This window comes from Centruroides sculpturatus, unplaced genomic scaffold (assembly GCF_000671375.1).
Source record: "Centruroides sculpturatus isolate CEXI.00-Female unplaced genomic scaffold, Cexi_2.0 scaffold227, whole genome shotgun sequence".
Lineage (NCBI taxonomy): Eukaryota > Metazoa > Arthropoda > Arachnida > Scorpiones > Buthidae > Centruroides > Centruroides sculpturatus.
In genome coordinates this window covers 543962-563299 of record NW_019384481.1, presented here as the reverse complement: position 1 = coordinate 563299, position 19338 = coordinate 543962, and the positions used below count along the sequence as shown (strand labels likewise).

At 35.6% G+C, this 19338-nt stretch overlaps 1 protein-coding gene across 5 annotated transcripts in view; it reads left to right on the top strand.

Moving 5' to 3' along the window:
- LOC111621448 (myocyte-specific enhancer factor 2C-like) overlaps nucleotides 1–19060 on the top strand; it is a 40628-nt gene extending 21568 nt beyond the window's left edge. For 4 of the 5 annotated variants that reach the window (XM_023363603.1, XM_023363600.1, XM_023363602.1 and 1 more), the window contains 8 exons: nucleotides 8294–8431; nucleotides 10874–11077; nucleotides 12506–12667; nucleotides 13420–13567; nucleotides 13648–13829; nucleotides 14794–14899; nucleotides 14982–15093; nucleotides 15214–19060. In XM_023363603.1, coding sequence (XP_023219371.1) covers nucleotides 8378–8431; nucleotides 10874–11077; nucleotides 12506–12667; nucleotides 13420–13567; nucleotides 13648–13829; nucleotides 14794–14899; nucleotides 14982–15093; nucleotides 15214–15469 — 1224 coding nt within the window. In that variant the 5' untranslated portion in view covers nucleotides 8294–8377 and the 3' untranslated portion in view covers nucleotides 15470–19060. Of the gene's footprint in view, nucleotides 1–1988; nucleotides 3811–8293; nucleotides 8432–10873; nucleotides 11078–12505; nucleotides 12668–13419; nucleotides 13568–13647; nucleotides 13830–14793; nucleotides 14900–14981; nucleotides 15094–15213 lie in introns of those variants that run through there. The other variant, XM_023363604.1, reaches the window with a different exon arrangement.
- The last annotated feature ends 278 nt before the right edge of the window (nucleotides 19061–19338 follow it).

Here is a 19338-nt window from a genome sequence, read left to right as displayed (position 1 = left end):
GCATAACGTTTCTTAGTAATGATTAGAACTTTTAAATAATTCACTTGGGATTCCTTTAAGGTCTGTTCCTTTGCTAATGGTCTTAGTTGGTGAGGGAACCTCGCTTCTCTCTCTCTCTCTCTCTCGAGATGCGCATACTTCACGTTACAATTTATCTAATTTTGCCTTCTAAAATTCGCGCTTTATATTGTGGAATCGTGTAAATGATTCGTTTAGATCGGGTACTGTTTAGTTCTTTGCCAATGAATAGTTCCGAACTCTCGAAACGACCATAAAATAAACAAAGTTAGACTTATTAACGTGTGGAAAATTCAGTTTTAACTTGAGAAAAGGTTCGATAAACATTCCATTTTCACCGTGTTTAAACTAAATTGTCCAAAAAGAAATTCGATTTTTGTTTCTTTTCTTCAGACGTCTTCCATTTTTCTGTCTCAAACATCTTTCTTGTTTTCCTCTAGACGCTTGTAGAGGTAGGAAGGGGGGAAAAAGAGAAAGCAGAAAAAAAAAGTGCGATGGAGCGCGATCTGCCTCCCTTCCATCTTCCGACACTTTGGCCCGCTGCCATGCACGTGGCGAGTCACGTGGCACACCCCATTTCCTGTCTGCGAGTACATCCGATCCCGACCGACCCCTGGCAACAGATGCTGCGCTTCCAAATTAGGAAACCGCAGCATCCTCATCCAAGCATCTCCAGAAAACTGAACTCCAAGGGGGGAAAGCAAGAGAGTTTAAGCGTAAACGGAATTCGTAGGAAGAACCGCATCATCCCGCCACGTTTCTTTTCAATGTTAAAATTAACCCCGGTGGAGGGCACACGCCCCTCGTCGAGAATTCGCATAGTCGGCTAATGTCTTTCTATTCGATAATGATGAAAAATTGCTCGACGAAACAGGAACCGGTCCAGATTCAAGTAGGTCGACAGCGCCACGTGGCTAGATCACTTTCGGATTGTCACGAGAAGGGGAGGTTGTTGGACCCACCGAAGAAGAAGAAGAAGAAAAAAACCTGCCCTCCTCCAACAACAACAGATAGGAGATAATGGCGCGACTTCTATACTTAGCTATGGAATGTTGTTTGTCAGAGTCAAATCCTTTTGCTAATTTTGATATAGAAGGAAAGATATAGATGCGTAGGGGAGGGCCGCTTGGCACGAGCTTTAATTATTGTGGAAAAAGTAAAATATATACACCGTTATAGGAGATTCCTCCTCTTTAATACCCGGTAATCGTGGAAATGTGATTAGAAGTGGCTCTTACGTGATGGCCCCCCAAGTTTTAATTTCGATAATTGGCGAAAAAACCCGTTGCTCGGACGAGATGGTTGATGAAACCGGGACGAAATCATTTCTCATCAGTCGGCGTATCGTCATTAACGGGCGAGGTTGTTCTTAGCAATTGATTGCTAGTAGGTTAGCTGCTAAGTGGGTTGATGGCTACGTTTAAGTCAGTTGAGAAGCGTTGTGTATCGTGTTCTCACCGGTGAGATTGACCTTTAAAATTCTAGTTTGTTACCCCCTTTCGAGCTTCGGAATGGGGTTGGCCCACACACCTTCGAATCCTGTTGTGTTGTTGGCCGTATCCGAGTGTCCTCCCCTAACTCTCTAGAGACTAAAGGGGTTTTAGCCCTTAAGCCGTGGGAAACTCGAGACCTTTACGGAACTAACGTTTTTGTCGACAAAAGGAAGTGACGTTGGAACGTAACGAATAACGTTTCGCCTAATTCTTTAGTCACTCTTCGTGCGGAGGGACGAATCATGCGGCGGACACGTTTAACACCATTTAGTCGAGTTCATTGTTTGTGCGGGTTAACAACCTCATTACTCGAGATAAACAAAAGCTAATTGAGTAAAGGGGGCGGCGTAGATAGGTGTTCGAACAAAGATGGACATTGGAAGATCGAACTGACGTGACTGTGCGAACTATTTGTGTCTGTGCGGGAAGAAGACATTCACGATACGAGAATAATGCGGGCGGGGAGGGCCCCAAACTTATCAAAAAAAAAAAAAGTCATTTCCTCGTCGGCTAACGGTTGTTTTTTTAAATATTCTCTTCCGCACTTCCTTTACTTTTCTGTGGATTCTAGAGAGACACTCTATGGATTTTCGCGAAGGATTCGGCCCCGACGTCACATCTAACGATATATAGAGCCGCTGTCCCATTTCGTTCGTCGTAAAAATGACACTCGACCGCAGGTGGTCGAAAGATACACAAGAAGAGAAAAAAATGTCCCATATACCTTCGTCAGTCACCCCAACACCCCGCAAGGAATTGAACCTTGGTCTCGTCGGACCTTGTAACTTTAGCCTACTAATTGGACGAGGCTCGTTTGATTCGGGGAAAGACAATTTGCCTTCGATGATTCATTTTCTTTTTAAGTTTTTTTTCTCTTCCACTACTTCATCATTTCCTATCAAAACACAATCTGCACTTTCCTGATCACGTTCTTTCCGAGACGTAATTTATGTCAGGAAAAAAAAAATACGTGAGAGCAATCCAAGTCAATACGTATGTGAGAAAGATGACGAGGAAAACACGTGGAGGGAACCCGACAGAAACAAAGAATCGAAAAATACCTTCGTGCTTATCAAAAGTAAAATTTGGCTTCTTATTGTTTGTGTACGTTTTGGAATCGTGCCGTATTCTTTCGTATTTCGTAATGCTTTCTTCCCCTAACGTGTCGACCAAACGTTGCGAAATATTCTTGGATTCTCTAGAATTTTTTTTCCTCTCTTTTAAAATCCACTCGAATTTACTCGTTGGTCTGAGTTTTCTAAGTGTTTCTTTCCCCCTGCCCGAGTTGTTTAAATAATGTATATTTTCATACGCAATTATTCTAGAATATGTTAATATCTAGAATAAGTCTTTTTGAGTTATTTTAGAATATATCGATTTCCAGAAAAATCCGTTTCGGAATTGCTCTACATTTTACTTCGGTTCCGAAATTACACATTCGTTTCTTCTGGAATGTATTAAGTTTTCTAGAATGTATTCATCTCGGAATTTGCCATTTTTCTAGAAAGGTCACCATTAAAATATTTATTGGTATATTAAAAATTATTTTCGAATAACTTAAAAAAATATACTGCCGATAATCTTAAGTCTTTCGAATTTAATATGCCAAATACGAATCCAGAGAATGTAAGAGTTGTTCTAGACCGGAAAGGGGTTGTTTATTCGGCACTACTTCCATCCCTTCGCATTGTATAGACTCGTACGCGGCATCAAGTACAGGTAGTGTGATTCGAGCGACCATACGAATATATTATAAACAGCGTTAAATTCAAATGTCGGAAGGGAGAAGACAAACGGATGACCGATTCTGTTCTCCGTGGCCCATGACGCAACAGGTCTTATAACCCGCCCAAACCTCAAGCGGACGTCAGGTGCACTAGAGCAAAACACACTCCCATATTTAGATTCTATTGTTCCGGACTGTGTATTTCTCTTTCCTCCCCCGAATGTCGTGGAGGAACAACTCGAACAAATGGCGACCCATGGTATGTTTAGACACGGTATGCTTCCATTCCCGAATTTTCCGACACCGGCGGGGTGATTAACACTTCCGATCTCCCTCTCCCACGTGGTTAGTGTGGAACGACGGAAGGGTCGTGAACGCCCTTTAGCGCTCTCTCTCTTTCTCTCTCTCACCGTTCCTCGGGCGTTTCCGAATCTTAAAAAAAAAAAAAATCGGTAAAAAGTTACAATCTACTCATTTGGGTTAATGTGACAATTAACTTCCGCGTTATGTTCCGAGTCGCTGTGGAGAATGTGCCCGTGTGGATGCTCGTTTTGGAGATGTATTGATGTAAAGGTAAGACTTTTATATCTAGCCATGCATTAAGTGATGATTTTTTTTCCTCGTGCAGAACATTCATTGATGTTCGCTTGTGTTTGTTGGAGCCGATCTCTTCCGGTACTCACCAGGTACGGCTGTGTTGAAAGCTCGTTTTGTGGTTAAGGTGGGATTAAGGGAGACGATTTTTATTCTTCTTTTCGAACCCCTCTTGATATTCGAGCGGGCGATTAACTTGTACGTGCGTGACCGAAATTACCTTAGTGCTCAATTTACTCAATTAGTTCGAACTGCTAGTATGGAAGTGCGAAAGTCGAAGCTGGAGCGGAATTAATTGGTCAGAGTTGGTTTCATCTGTCTCCTACTACAAGTTTTAATCGTAATGGAGTGGTCAGTTTAATTAGTCGAGCGGTAAAATGGCGGGCGGGCATCTTTTTGTGTATGACCCAGTATGGAAGGAGAGGAGAAAAAGTCCACAGCGTTGTCGATAGACTCGCTGGGGGGTAAGATATAGCTGGCGGGTTGCTCGCTGGTGGTGTGAATGACATGACTGTGCGTGAGGCAATCTCCTCCACACACTCATGGAGGGGTTATTGTTCGACATTTTTCCCCTTTGAGTTCGCTGTAGCGAGTTTTCACCTGTTCCTCCATATCTCTTGTGGAAAACACCGACAGGCCGACGTTAACTGAATTACGAATTAGTGTACTGTCCTAGATTTTTAAAATTTGGAGAATTTAGGAAATTTTCGACTTAATCTGTGCGTTTGGTAACCGTTTTCTTTCTTTCTTTCTTTTGTTTTTTCGCCGAGTTTTCCCGGTAGAACGAGGCAAATTCGAGTTAGAAAAATTCTTTCGCAAAATGTGGATAGGTGGTTATCTTCACGCTTAACCGGAGAGCGTATCATCTGCGATTTTGACTGTGTGTAATGAGGAAAGCAAATTTGAAGATAATTTCCTAAAGGGGGCACAGACAATGGAATCGGGAGGGAGGTAAGCATTACAGTATGTAATTCTCACTACTGTCTGCCGAGAGAGGACAAGACATATTCTTTCTGTCCTTGCTTCTTGTGGCCTATATTTTCTATAAACTGGACCTTGGTGGTGGTTCTTTGGCCCGGGGCCCTAACCCGATTTCCTAGCAATGTGGAACACTGACCTCTTCTGGTCAACTCTGCTGGTGAGTGAACGGCGGAGGGTGCCCGGGGCCATCGCAAAACTCGGATAGACGTTTTTCTTTCTTTCTAGAAGTGAACGCGCTTGTCTAGTGAACCAGAAAGTTTTCTCAACTCGCTGTCATTCTTGTCACGTGATTGAACCAAGAGGGAGGAGAAATTAATGGCACCTGAGTAACGACCTCGTTGCTGTTATTATTCTTCCCGTTTCGTCGAATTAATACATGTAGTATGAACAGAATTTCCTCGTTTTCCGCCGAAATTTTCCACTTATCTACAATTCTTCCCGCCGACGTTCTGTGCAATCCAGTCCGCAATCTCCTTTTGCCACCGACTTTGATGATTTAACGGCAGGGGGTGGCATAGTTTGAACACTAATGACCCTAGTCCGATGGTGGTTTTTACTAGCTTCGGGGTTTTAAAGGGGTAGTAGTTTGACGTCATCGCCGATACAATAGAACTACTTTCAACGGTCTCTTAGGGAAAAGGCGGTTTTTCCTTTGCCACAATGCATTTTATTTAATCCATCGCCCGTCTTCACCGTCTCTATGGGCACTTGGGTCAACGTTACCATTAGCGACCTTTGACCTCTCTCCATCTCTACGTAAAGAATAAGTTAATACAGTAGAACCTCGTAAACTCGGCCTAATGTGGACCGAAGGGTGGCCGAGTTTGTGAAAATGCCGGGTTATCGGGAATGGGGTTAAAAAAAATAAGTACGAGTGTTTCCTCAGAAAATACTGTACTGTACTTGTATGTATTGTTTACTTGAGAATATAACAGAGAATAAACTGCCCAAATACCCTTAAACAAAGGAAAAGTACGTCCTTTATGAAGGCATAGAGCCTTTACTACATGAAAATGAAAATTAATGAATACACTGTGTACAGTAATTTACCTGATAAGACAGACCTCAGAAAAATACTTTATGAGAGCTTTTATACTTTTATAAAGCTGTCTATAATGAAAATTAATTAACTAAGGATTTTTTTGCCCTGCCAGGGTGTGGACGAGTTATCCGGAGTGCCGGGTTATCGAGGGCCGAGTTTTCGAGGTTCTACTGTATATATATATATATATATTTTCATCTTTTTTTTCCCATCTGGTCCAAAGAATCTCTTATTTTGGATATCTGGTGACGTAATTTATTTTTAAGAATTTGTTTTAAATTGGGTTAATTTCTATCTCTTAATTGATTTTTCGAGAAAATTATAATGGAATTCGTTAGATAATGTATTTAGTTTTCCAATTTTTATGTTTTTCATTCTATTCTTAGAAAACATCGGCAATAATTACATAATGAGGAATTAACGATATTGTACGTCGTTTAACTAATAGTTTTCTCTCATTCTCTTTTTTTTTATTGTATAACTAGCAATTATTTAGTTTTGTGCGATTCCGAAATAACCCCCGTCTTCTTCGTTTTCACTTCGAAGGGGGGGCCACATCAACCGGGTCACGTGATGGAAAATTTTCGAATCTCTTCCGAGGAATCGTTCGAGTTAAGTTGCGAAATTCGCAACATTTCGACACAGAAAAATCGGGGGGAACCCTATTTTTAAATTAATTATCCCTAGCGTGTTGCTAGCCGAAGAAGAGGGGGAGGAAGAGGATTTCGAAAACGATCAAAAAATTACGCAGAAGATAAATTCTTTTTTTTTTGTGTTTTTGCTTTTTTTGCAATTGTTTTTTGAGTCAGCTGTTTCCATCATTATCCGAACAATTCATTCGAACGGCGTTGACCGAGTTTCGTATTTTGCCCTTTAAAACTAGCAAACCTTACGCCGATCAGCTGTTGTATACACAGAAAACGTTACGATATGATTTAAGAAAAAACAAAACAAAGAGGGGAAAAAACTACCCGACGTTTCGCAATTTGGAAAATAAATGATTGCATTGCTTCACTTAATACCGATATTCATTGTTCGTGTTCATAACCAACAAAGAGGACAGAAGTTTTGTAGCTCGTTGAACGCAGTCCAAGGATCGTTGTTGAGGATTACGAATGCTGACGACATTCGAAAATGGGGGGTGGGCATATAGGTCCAAGGACGTTATAAAAAAAAAAGAAACAAGCGGGAATTTTTTAAAGAATTTTTACAAGGGATTCTACGCGGTTATTCGATGTCTGGAACTGGAAAGATTTTTGTTTTAAGGGGATATCGAACCGTTTCGCCAAAGATCCACTCCCAGAAGAGAAGAGAATGGCTGTTAAATGAAGACAGATGGTGGAAGGATTGTGCAGTCGATGGAAATATTGAAGGCTTGCCAGGCCCTATATCGAAAAGTTTAAAAGCATTTTTCGGTAGGGATGGCTAGATGAATGGCCCAACGGTCAAATGTATTTAAAACTTTCATGGTACAGGCGAGCTCCACCGAAATATCGAAGAAGTACAGTACGTTCGCTACGGTATTTGTGAAAATTTGATGACGGTCAGGTTGCGAAGATGCGGCTCGAAATAGATCCTCCGCCTCTTTAACCGACTGGAAATTTCTCCAAGATTCTTTATTTTAGGTCGAGAAAGATGGATGCCAACCGATGGCCGATGCATGATTTAAATTCGTTCCCTATGGGAAAAGGTTAATTCGAGTTGCAAGTGCGTTTTGCATAGCGACAGTGCCATTCTAAAAGGGTCGTGGTTAAAGAATAACCAGAGCAAAGATCGTTAGTTAAAAACGAATGTTGGAAATCTCGAGATGGCAAAAGCCTCAAAAGAAAAAGGGGGGAGATCCGAAAACGTTCAAAAATAAAATTGCACAAGGAAGATGTCTATTGACGCGTTTTCTTTTCCATTCAGTGATCGAAGCGATGTTTTGTAGTCCGTTCTTCCGCATCGAATTCCGCACGCGATATTTACCGACCGGATGTGATGTCATATTAACTAGCGCTTGCATCCCAACGTGAGAAACCGCTTTCCCGAATGCAGTTAAAGGGTTGAGTATCGAACAATAGCTCGACTCTATTGTTCGAGAAGCGGAGGTGGATCCCATTGTTTAATTAACGACCATACAGAACGAGACTAATACGTGGCGTATCGATAAGACATTGTTTCTCCCTTAGCGCGTGTGCGTGGGAAAACGTCTATAAATTAATGGGCAGCCTCCCATTAAAAAAAAAACAGAAGCGCATTCGAAAACGGTTTGTTTATTGATTTAACACTTTAGTTTTTATTTCTGGTGTTTTTTTTTAAATTCTAGTAACTACGACCTTGTCAGTGTCGCGCACCTTAGAAATGTCCTCATGCATGAATGGAACATAACCCTCTCTCTCTCAGTAGACTGCACACAACACAGAAGATTGGCTTCACAACTGTCTTTTTTTATTGCAGAATAACCTCACTCTCGATTGGCATTCGGACGGATTGACGACTGTCTGATCCAACTGTCCCAAGTGAGGAACAAGAACGGAAACCATGGGACGGAAAAAAATACAGATTTCGCGGATAACGGACGAAAGGAACCGGCAGGTGAGTGTTAATTAGTAGTTTTTAAAAGGCTATTTTCTTTTAAGTTAAATCGGGCTAGCGAGTTTCTTAAATTAGTTGTGAGTCGGCATTGTTTTACCATCGCGTGAAAGAGGGGAATAGAAAAAAAATTATATATATCACAACTGCAATTGTTCTTTCTTTTACCAATCCGTGCTTGTCTCTGCTGCATAACGGGAATTGTTTGTTCCAGTCGCACTCTCTCTCTTCCGCGTTCAGTCGATTATCTGCCAAGGAGGAAGATCTCCCCCCCTACTTTACTATCCGAATTTCACTTTAAACGCGCTCCGGTTAATTAGTTTACGGGTGATGAATACACCCGAAAATCCGGACTTTAAAACGTATATAACTCGTATAGAAAGCAGGCTGCTACCAGTTTCCTGCTGCGATTATCTTTCATTAATTCTCTGCGAAAATGGACCCAACCGGGTTTAAAATTAAACTGCGTGTTTTGAATTTTCATCAGGTTTATTTCGGTTTTTGTGTACAGTCGGTCTGCGAAATCATCAAAACATCCGCAGGCTACGCAGATCGCCAGATAGGCTAACTAGTTTACTTTTTTCTAAATGTTTTCTTAGCCTCTACTCGCCTCTCTACGAATTTATAGAAATCGAAAACGAGTCGATAACTGTCTGTAAACTGATTCTTCCTGCTAAACTCGTTCGTTTCGGAGTTTATCAGTTGAAACAAGGAAGTCAATGAGTAGAACTTTTCCTTTCTCCTTAATGATTTTCACGTAAAGGAAAAGGGGCCTCATCGATTTTAAGTCCTCTTCCTCTATTCTTGCCCCGGGTAGAATTTTCATTAGGAAACTTTCGAGAAAGAAAAAAAAAATAAAATAAAATACAGGGGATTTTCGGCGCTTGATCCGAAACTAAGAGGAACCTGATGTAAAGGAAATATTTCCCTCTCGATTAAAATTCCCTCCATTTAGCCACCGGGGAAAGTTTATTTTTGGGATAATCTATTGTTTATTTCATAATATTTTTATGGTGATCATTTTTAAAAGTAGATTAAAGTCGTTCGCATAAAAATATTTTATATAAATCACTTACGGATTCTTTTATGTATAATTATAGAAAAATGATCGTATTTATGGTATAATATTATATTCTGTTTAATAAATCTGTGGATTTGTTCTTGTAAAGAACCTCATAACGTCTATATAGTCATATTTGTCGGAAAGATCCCCAAGTAAAATAGGAGTTTGAAAGTGATTCACTTCTTCCTGTGGACAAGCTGATATTGCCTGGTGGATGTCACAATATTTACTGACAACTCACAACCTTCCCTTTCACACATCATATTTTCCAGGTTATAAAACTCAGTTATTGGTTACCGCGGGCATCGTTTTCGCTTCCGTGTGAAATCGTCCATTTTTCCTACAAGTAGGGGAGGGCTATGAACCTCAAAAATTACCTCTCGCCTAGCCAAAAAGCCGACTCTAGCAATCTAGAAGGTTCGTTAGTGGGACACCGCCCCTGCATTAGCTTTTGTTTTCATTGTTTTCTATGCCAGAAGTTTCTGGTCATTGGCCCGTACCGGTTTGCAGACCATTGTAGATGGCTGAAATAGCGGTTAGCATTACCACAAACATATATTAAGAAACATGATTCACTTTAACACAGCCACCGGCTGCTACAGCCTAGGGCAAGACCTGTTGAGGAGATAAAACGGACGAGAAAAAAAAAAAAAGAAGTCCAGTTATACACCGTTATATACACGGTGTCATTTACCTCTCATGATCTCCTCCTTCGGTCCCGCAATTTCCTTGGAATTAAAAATGTGTCAATATGTCGTTCAAAAAACTAGTCCGTCCACTATCGAGTGCCAGTTGCAGAGACTGTGAATCGACGTTAAAAATTTGCCACATAAAAAAAAAGGCAATTCCATTCAGCAAGTTGAAAGTGCAAGTGTTGGAAAATTTCGTTCGACGCCATTTTACGTCGATAATTCATTAAAAGCCGTTTTCTTCGGTGCTTGTAAAATGTCTGGAGGTAGTCGGCACTTATATAAAATAATTTATTAAAAATCGTTTGTGACCGGCGCGACATAAAAATATTCGTTAAAAGTGCTTTTTAGTTGGTTAATTCACATTAAATCACTTCGGGTCGACGGTAAATTACATTCATCGGCGGTGTTATTAAAGTAGCTTGGCTCCTCTATTACAGCAGTAGCATAACGCTTAATAATAAAAAGGAAGGCGTAATTCGGTATTTTTAGTTTTTTTTTCCTTTTCTTTTTGGGAGGGTGATATTCTAAACAATGAAAAATGATCTTTCATATCATGCTTTGGTGAAGATTATGATTTACCTTCAACCAAAATCTCTTCCTTTCAAGTTTATTGACTGCTTGAGGCATTGATGCGGAAGATTAGAGGAGATTCTTAAGTTTTCTCATCCCCTATTTTATTTATCTTTTCAGGTAACTTTCACCAAACGAAAATTTGGATTAATGAAGAAGGCGTACGAATTAAGTGTCTTGTGTGATTGCGAGATCGCATTGATAATCTTCAACGGTACTAACAAGTTATTCCAATATGCCAGTACGGATATGGATAAAGTGCTGCTCAAATATACAGAGTACAATGAACCACACGAAAGCAGAACAAACAATGACATTGTAGAGGTTGGTATATATTCGACAGTTTTGATGTTTACTCCAGGAATAAGAGTGAAGGGGGAAAACCCTCGAGTTTTTTTCTTTCTACTCCGGAGGAAAGATAGATAAGATCAGAAATGATTAAGCTGCATGGGATCACTGCAGGGGTTATTGACTTCTCGTATTGCTTTTGTCCAGGCTATTATGTCAGTGGGACCAAACCCTCATTGTTTCATATCTGTTAAAAGACATTACTGTATTCGGCGTATACTTTCATTACTATCACTATTTATGGACGTAGATATAATTTATATTGTGGTCGTTTGAGGTAACCTATATAGAGTTGTAAATATAAACCGAATTCAATAAGGCGGCGTTATGGCAGAGTAGGTGTTTTCGATTGGAGATAATCGAAAATCGTTACTGCATATCTTTAAGGAAGTTTTTATTACCATTGCCCCCTCGAAAGAAAATTAATTGCCTTCCTCACTCGCACCTCGTGTTTTGTTGATTTCTTTTTTTAACCATTTCAATCCTCTGGTCTATTCTTACAAGACGTTATCGAAAAAATATTACACACATTATAAATATATTTGTAAATGATTGTTTTGTTGTTATTAAGTGTTGATTTAGGTCAGAATCACCAAGGTTTAACCAAGGAAATTTTGCCAAGGTGGTAGTTTTACCATCAGTGCTCTAAAATTCCAAGGTTGTTTATGAAAGTCTAGACAATTCAACAAAAATCGACCAGGGAGAAGAAGGAAAAATAAAAGATTTAGTACTTGGATTCGTTAGGCGAAAAATTATAACAATTACAGTAGTTAAGGTAATTCAGATCAGTAACAAATAATTAGCTTAAGATCGTTACTATGTAAAGTTATTAAGCTTGTTTATAGGTAGTCATTTTGGATATTTGCGCTTTATAGTCATTATACCCCTCCTAGGTTTCTATTTTTAGCGTTTATTATGAAGTAAATGAAAGTTTGGACAAATTATCTTTGTTAAGATGTTTAGTGCGGGTCAAATTGTATGGTAATTACTCATTTTATTGTCCACATGTGTGTGTCACCAATTTCAATTTCACGGATATTGGACATACAGGTGACAATTTTTTTGCCAAATTCTCTAACAGACTTTCATTTTAGAACTTCTTATCCAAAGCAATTGTTGTTTAACCTACTTTTGAGGATTGTAAAATAGGAAGTTTTGTTTTTTCTCCCCTTTTTTTTTCTTGTGTGATGAATGCATAAGTAGATTTCCTGCGTGCACACACATATTTTTAGATAATTCGCTCTTTTAAATTATAGAATACTTTTTTAGAAGTATTTTGAAAATTAAATTGTCTCTAGTTAGGTATTCTATTTAGTTGTTAGTATATTTAAAGCAAATTACAATAAGTAACTTTTAATTGACTTTCACTAATTATAGTAAGAGTAATTATTTTTAATTTTATAGGCATTAAGTAAGAAAGAACATAAAAATTCTACAAATGGCTGCGATAGTCCAGAACCAGACCAGGACCAATACATGACAAACAGGCCTGATAATAAATATAATAAAATCAGTGAGGAATTTGATATCATCATGCAAAGGAGTAATACTCATATGAATGGAAGAGTAAGTGCTATGTTTAAGTAACTACAAATTATAGAATCCAGTTATGAATAGTTATCTTGATATGAACAAGTTTCAATACATGCAGTGCTATTGATACAAGCATAAAACAATTGATTGCGAGTTATAAACTAAGAATACTTGAATCCTTTCATTTGTGATAATACCAATTGAGTGAAATCGAATTAATAAATTTGTAAATATTGAAATATGATATCGAATTTGCAAATATTCACGTAATGATACTGTAATAACAACATGTTATCCATTTATTGTCTTCCCAACATTAAAAATAAATAAATAATTCTTGGATATTGCTTGTTACAATAGGAAATTTGATAAGTATATTTATTATTAGTGATATCTGTAGATAATTTAATATCTGAAATTTCACAAAAGTAATTTAATTTAAATTACGAAACTTTCAGAAATGGACTAATTGAATTCTCTTCATGCATTTAAACTTGATAGAAGAAATATTATTTGTAGTTTTTTATTTTTAATTTCAGCATTTTCCTCATCTTCAGGAAATATTTCCTATTCACATACAAACTGAATTTGTCACCTGTAAAATATCATTTAATACAACTAATATTTTATGTTTTTGTTTTAGTTATACAAAATAATAAAATGATATGTATTGATAATTGTCTAGATTTATTGTCTAATTCATTATTTGTTTCTGTATAAATTATCCATCTGCTCTAAATAAATTGTTTCATTTAAAACTAAAAAATAAATTCAACATCTAATAGTCTCAACCTCCAACCCTGGGTCAAAGCATGGTATCACTTCCAGTCTCATCGTCTACTTACCATCATCACATTCAAGATACGAACATGATGCAACATTCGCCACAGATGCCTCCTCATGCTAGCGTCAGCCCTCGTCCAAGTTCTTCAGGTTAATGTTTAAAACTGTGGCACAAAAAAATTTAATTCAGTTTTCTTTTTAAATCTTATATTAAATATTTAAAAATTTAGGATTAATAGACATGAATGGAGTTGCCAATGGTTACCATAGAACAGGATCACCTTTATCTGGTAACACATCACCTGCTCTTTGCAGTAAAGGTGGTCTAAATAAGCAACATTCACCCCCACTCTCAGGGAGCAACAATCGTTCGAATCTCCGTGTTATTCCAAACTCACATTCTAATGCTATCGTGAGTATAATTTATATTTTTAATAATTAGTATATTATAAGGAATCCTATTTGCAAGACAAAAAGCTTAGTTCTAGTTACTATTTCTATTCTATTTACAATCTTTAAAATAATGTATCTATTTTAGATTAGATTTTATTACAGCTATCTATAAGATGATAATCTATTTATTTTATTATACTACGAAAATTGACTATTAGTGTATTGCAGGCAAAATATGATAAATACTAACCAAAAAATTCAATTTGTATAATTTAATATTTACTTAATATGAATAATCTTTAAATTTGAAACAATTTCATTTTTATTAGTTTAGTTTCAAATATTTTTCTATATTAAATCCTTTTCTTTCTTAAATACATTTATAACAATGGCTATGTTAAATTATTAATCTTTATATTAGAATCTAGGGCCCACCAGTGGCCAAGTGGTTCCATTCTTTGAACACTGGGAGTTCGGTCGTGGGTTTGCGCCTTGCCAGGAAGGGCTGGTCACGTGGAGTCTTCCGGGTTTCTCCATGTCTGTAATGCCTGAATAGGGGCCAGTTACCTTTAAAAAGATCTCCCGGAAGGCATCCCTCTAGGCAGATTGGCAAACAAACAAACAAATATTAGAATCTAAAATTTAATTCAATAAGAAAGGCTGTATACAGAGATGTAGAGATTAATTAGTGTCATTATATTTAATTTTTCAATAAAGTAAAATATATAATCAATCATCTCTCTTAAATGATTACTTTGAAATAACATTTTCTGATTTTATATGTTTTATATAGAACTTGTATGATTTTTATAAAATCTAAGTAAAAAATTAGTATAACTATTAGTTTTTTTAACCTGTTTTATAATGTTAATAAATAGATTATTATTATTTAAATTTAAAAAAATTTAAATTTTTATTACTTTTATGTGGAAATAATAAACTTTTATTGTCATCATTTCTGAATTAATTATTATTTTAAACAGGGAGGTAGACCTTCAAATACATCTGTAAGTTCTCCTGTGGTGTCAATGTCAACTGGTATATCTAATATGGGCAATTATCCGTCCGCTATTTCCACTTTCCCTCCCAGTAAGCAGGCATTCTTCTAATTGTATGCAAGCATTTGCAATGATGTAATTGCTATTTGAAAATAAAATAATCTTTTTTATAGATGATTTTCAACTTGCATCTGATTTTGGCCTGTCGGGACTCAATTCAAACATGTTGCATAACTGGTCATCTCAAAGCACTATGAATGCATTATCAACAGGACTTTCGCATAGGTAAAATATATAACTTTTTAAATAAAATATTTCCATTCTTTAAACTCAACTAATTTTTCAACTGTAATTTAAAATAATTAAATGATTTTAATGTTATAATAAAAAATTTTTTCTATGTAGTTCGAACCACATGTCTCATCTATCAGTTAATACATCAAACAGTAATATGTCAATAAAAATCAAGAGTGAACCAATTTCACCCCCTAGGGATGGTATGGCAAATACCCTGCAACGACCTCCATCTGGCCATCTTTCACCTGGTCACTCGTTAACACCATCGACTTCGTCTTCTCCAGATCCAAACGTCGTCAGTGCAGAATACGATGCATCCGGTGGCAAAAGGCCACGTCTGACGGTTGAGGGATGGGCACCGTAAAAAAGTGTGTGCTCATCTTGGATTTAGTGTGTGTGTGATTGCATCTTATTGCATGCCATTGCTAACATGGAATATTTTAGTCATCTTAATGGGAGGAGATTGTGTACTGGTGCCCCTTTTTTAGTAACAGAGGAAATCAGCACACTTAAAACTAATTATCTCAATCCTAGTGGAACACACCAACTACAAATATTTCTGTCTTATGTAGACAGAGGGCTTATATAATTGAGATCAGCTGAGATGACTTGTGGTACATACATACTACATATGTATAGATGGCAGTTTAAGTGTCGACTAACAATGGACAGAAAATAGGTACCTGCCTACCTACCTCTTATAGTTTATTGTGAAACTTAGTAATTGCAGAAGACATTTCCACTATTCAATGAGAGATTTGAAAAAGTTCCAATTTGGAAAGAAACTTCATATATAAAGTATTTTGAGAGAAAAATTCATTATAGAAGGTTTGTAGTTGTATAATTAAGAATTGTTAAGGACTGACAAACATTTTATCTGTTGTTGTTAAGATAGTGAAGGAATGATTTTATACCAAAGTGCATTGGATTGTATTAAGTTATGCCACAGATGTTGTTGGAAATGATAGAGAGAAATTTTCTATGGCTAATAATTACTATCTTACCACCTTTGCCAGTAGAAGAATAGTATCAAGTCCTTCATAGAGGGGCTATATTTTCATTAGTTACATTCCCCAGAAGTGCACTTTTGTACCTGCACTAGGAAGCATTTAGCCAGTTTGTGAAATTGAGACCAAGCAGGACAGATTGAAAATGATTTACTGTCTAAATTTAGTTTATAGACAATTGTAGAATGCTCATAAAAATTGTCAGTTTTTAGCAAAAGAAAAAAACAAAAAAAGTATTAGATAAGCTTATGTGCAAAGGTAATTTCATTTTGTCTTACTTTTAGCACAAATACTATGAATGGCATGGATTTGTTTGATTTAAAGCAAATGGAAGTGTTGAAAAGGCATATGAGAATGATTTTAAATGCAGAAGTACTTAAATACTGCTTCTCCCAAATCCTCTCAGTAGTGTTCTTCCAAACTACTGCCCAATATTCTATATTATATGAATATATATATATAGATATATATATATTTAGTAGGTGCAATTAAGTAAAAACAAATTAGTTATATTTGATTAGATGTTTTATTGGAAAGATTAACGAATGTTCCTCAAAATTGCCTTCGAATTGAAACTTAACTGTACCTACTAATTTCGATATATTTTTTCTTTTCTTTTTTAATTCTTATATGTAGAAGAGTAAACTAATTGCCATAGTATTTTATGTTTAAATCTGTTGTAAACCTTGCAAAATTATACTTTTGATTCTGTTTACTGTGACTGACCTATTTTGTCTTGTATTGAAATATGATTTGTGAAAAAAAGTACATGTACATTTTATTTGACTGAGAAAAAATCATTTTTTGCTCATTGATACAATAACCATTTGTGTGCACAGACCAAGATTTGATAGTTTGGAGTGAAATATGTATTTACAGTTCTACTTACTGTGTTTGTGTTCAGTTGTATGTATATGTGGATTGTTGCTTGATATGCTTTATGTGGTTAAAACAATGCATTCAGTGCCTACTGGTATAGCACGTGTTTGGTGTAGTACCAGCACTCAATCTGTCGATAAAAAAATGGTGCCTATCATCAGAAATTTAATATTACTCAAATATAAGCATTTAAAAAGAAATAACTGCAGGTGGAAATTCTCCCATAATTAAACATCACTTCATGTTATTCATTAAATAGGATTTTATTGTAACAGAGACTCATATACACTAAGAATAATATATTAAAATTGCCTAGTTGAATCGATTAAGAAACTACGCAGTTTAAAATTTGCATAGAAATAAATTTTAGCTTTGCTTAATCGTGAAAAAATATAGTACAACAAAATTTTCATAGAGAACTAATCTATAACTAATTAAATCTGTTAAGAAAATATTTCTAAACAGAGTCCATTATGGAATAAAAAAAAAAGGAGAAAAAATATTTTTTCACTAATCAAAAATTTTTATTAATCAAAAGCCATAATCATTATGGATAAAAAAAAAAAACTAAAATGTGTTTTTGTTTCAAAGAGAAAATGGTGTATTGAGTCTCTATTATTTTTAAATAAGTTTGAGAGCAAAATGACCTGCAATCCTGTTTGTACAAATATTTGTTGTTTTAACATAAAATATTTGAGAAGTATCAAAGATTTTTAGATATATAAATTATGACAAAAAAAAAAATGATGCTAAAATGGTTTGTGTATAGAAGTCTGGCTAGCATTTGAGATGAGAAAACTTATTTCTTTTTAAATTAATCGGCATATTTACAAAAAAAACAAAAATTATTATGAAACAACAACCTAGCTTTAAATTTTGATAGTGATCATAGCATCATTCAGTGCTTCCGTTCAAATCTAGTCCATTCTCTGCCGAGTCAGGAAGTAATAAATGTTGCCAACGTGGGTCTTTTTTAGACCAAAAAGTATTTCTTAATATTTGCTCTTTTAATTGATGGATTCCTCTTTAGACATTTGCTTAACAATTTTCTTCCTAGTTTATATATAAATAAATTTTTATTTCAATCTTGATCTATAGTGACAATCATATAAGCATGCCTTAAATTTTTAAAGATTGCATTTAACATTACTACCACTCACATGAATTGTAGTGATTACAACAAACGTAGTTTTAAACTTTTACTATATGCACCTTTCGTGCTTGATTTTACAGATTTTAAATATTTATTTCTGATAAATATCACACGTAGCATCTGAAATATGTTGTACTTTTTAACTGTTTCTATATATAACTGTAAATCAAAAGCATTTTTTTTCCAATATTTTTATTAATGCTATAATAATTAAAAATTATTAACAAATTAAATAAAAGTATACATTAATATATTCCTGCCAATAAATTTGTCTGTACAGAGAGAAAAATTTCCTTCTCAAATGCAAGCTGTTGGAATGAATATATATATAATTTATATATATATATTATATATATTAAAAAAAGCCATGTTTGGAATATTTAAGATGTAAACTGATGTGCACTAAGAAAGAAGGCATAACCTTCTGGAAGATAATATATTGAACCAATGTACATTATACATAAATACATAGAGATATATAGATTCAATAGAATATAGTTTGTAAAATGATTTTCAGCAAAGCTGATTATATTAAATTTTTTCTGGTCATTGCACTGTACAAGTTGTAGATTCATCACAAATTCCACAGCAAATAGTCGTGGAAGGTCACAGGCCATCCATTTATATATTGTCAAAAATTAGAGATACACTTTCAAAATCAATATCCAGAGAGATATTGTTTTTCTTTAGGAAAAAATCAACCAGAAATTTCTCAATAGTCCTAGTGATGTTCATTAGCACTAAAAGAAAAGGCCACAATGCTCTTAGCAAGTTTAGAAGTAACACAGCATGTTGATATTACCCTGTTTGCCTGTAAAAAAAAAAAAAAAAAACAAAATGTTGGCACCAATGAAAAAAAAGTTGCAAATAGTTGTGTATTTTTATCTGCCTGTGAAATAAAGCTACTATATAAAAAAAAACTGGCATTTTTGAGTATTTGATTGATTGAACTATTACACCAAATTTGTTGTATATTAACTTGTAAAATTAAAAAGAAATATATATATATATTGACAGTAAGATACAGTAGCTATTCTTTCAACTATGTTTGTTTTTTATAAGAATGTTATGTAGAGATAATTTCATTGTTGTATGTTTACAGAAACTGTCATCATGTTAAATTGCACAAAGTACTGATTAAGTACTTATTTCTGTAAATAATCTTTAAAATTCTAATAAATTATTTTAATTCAA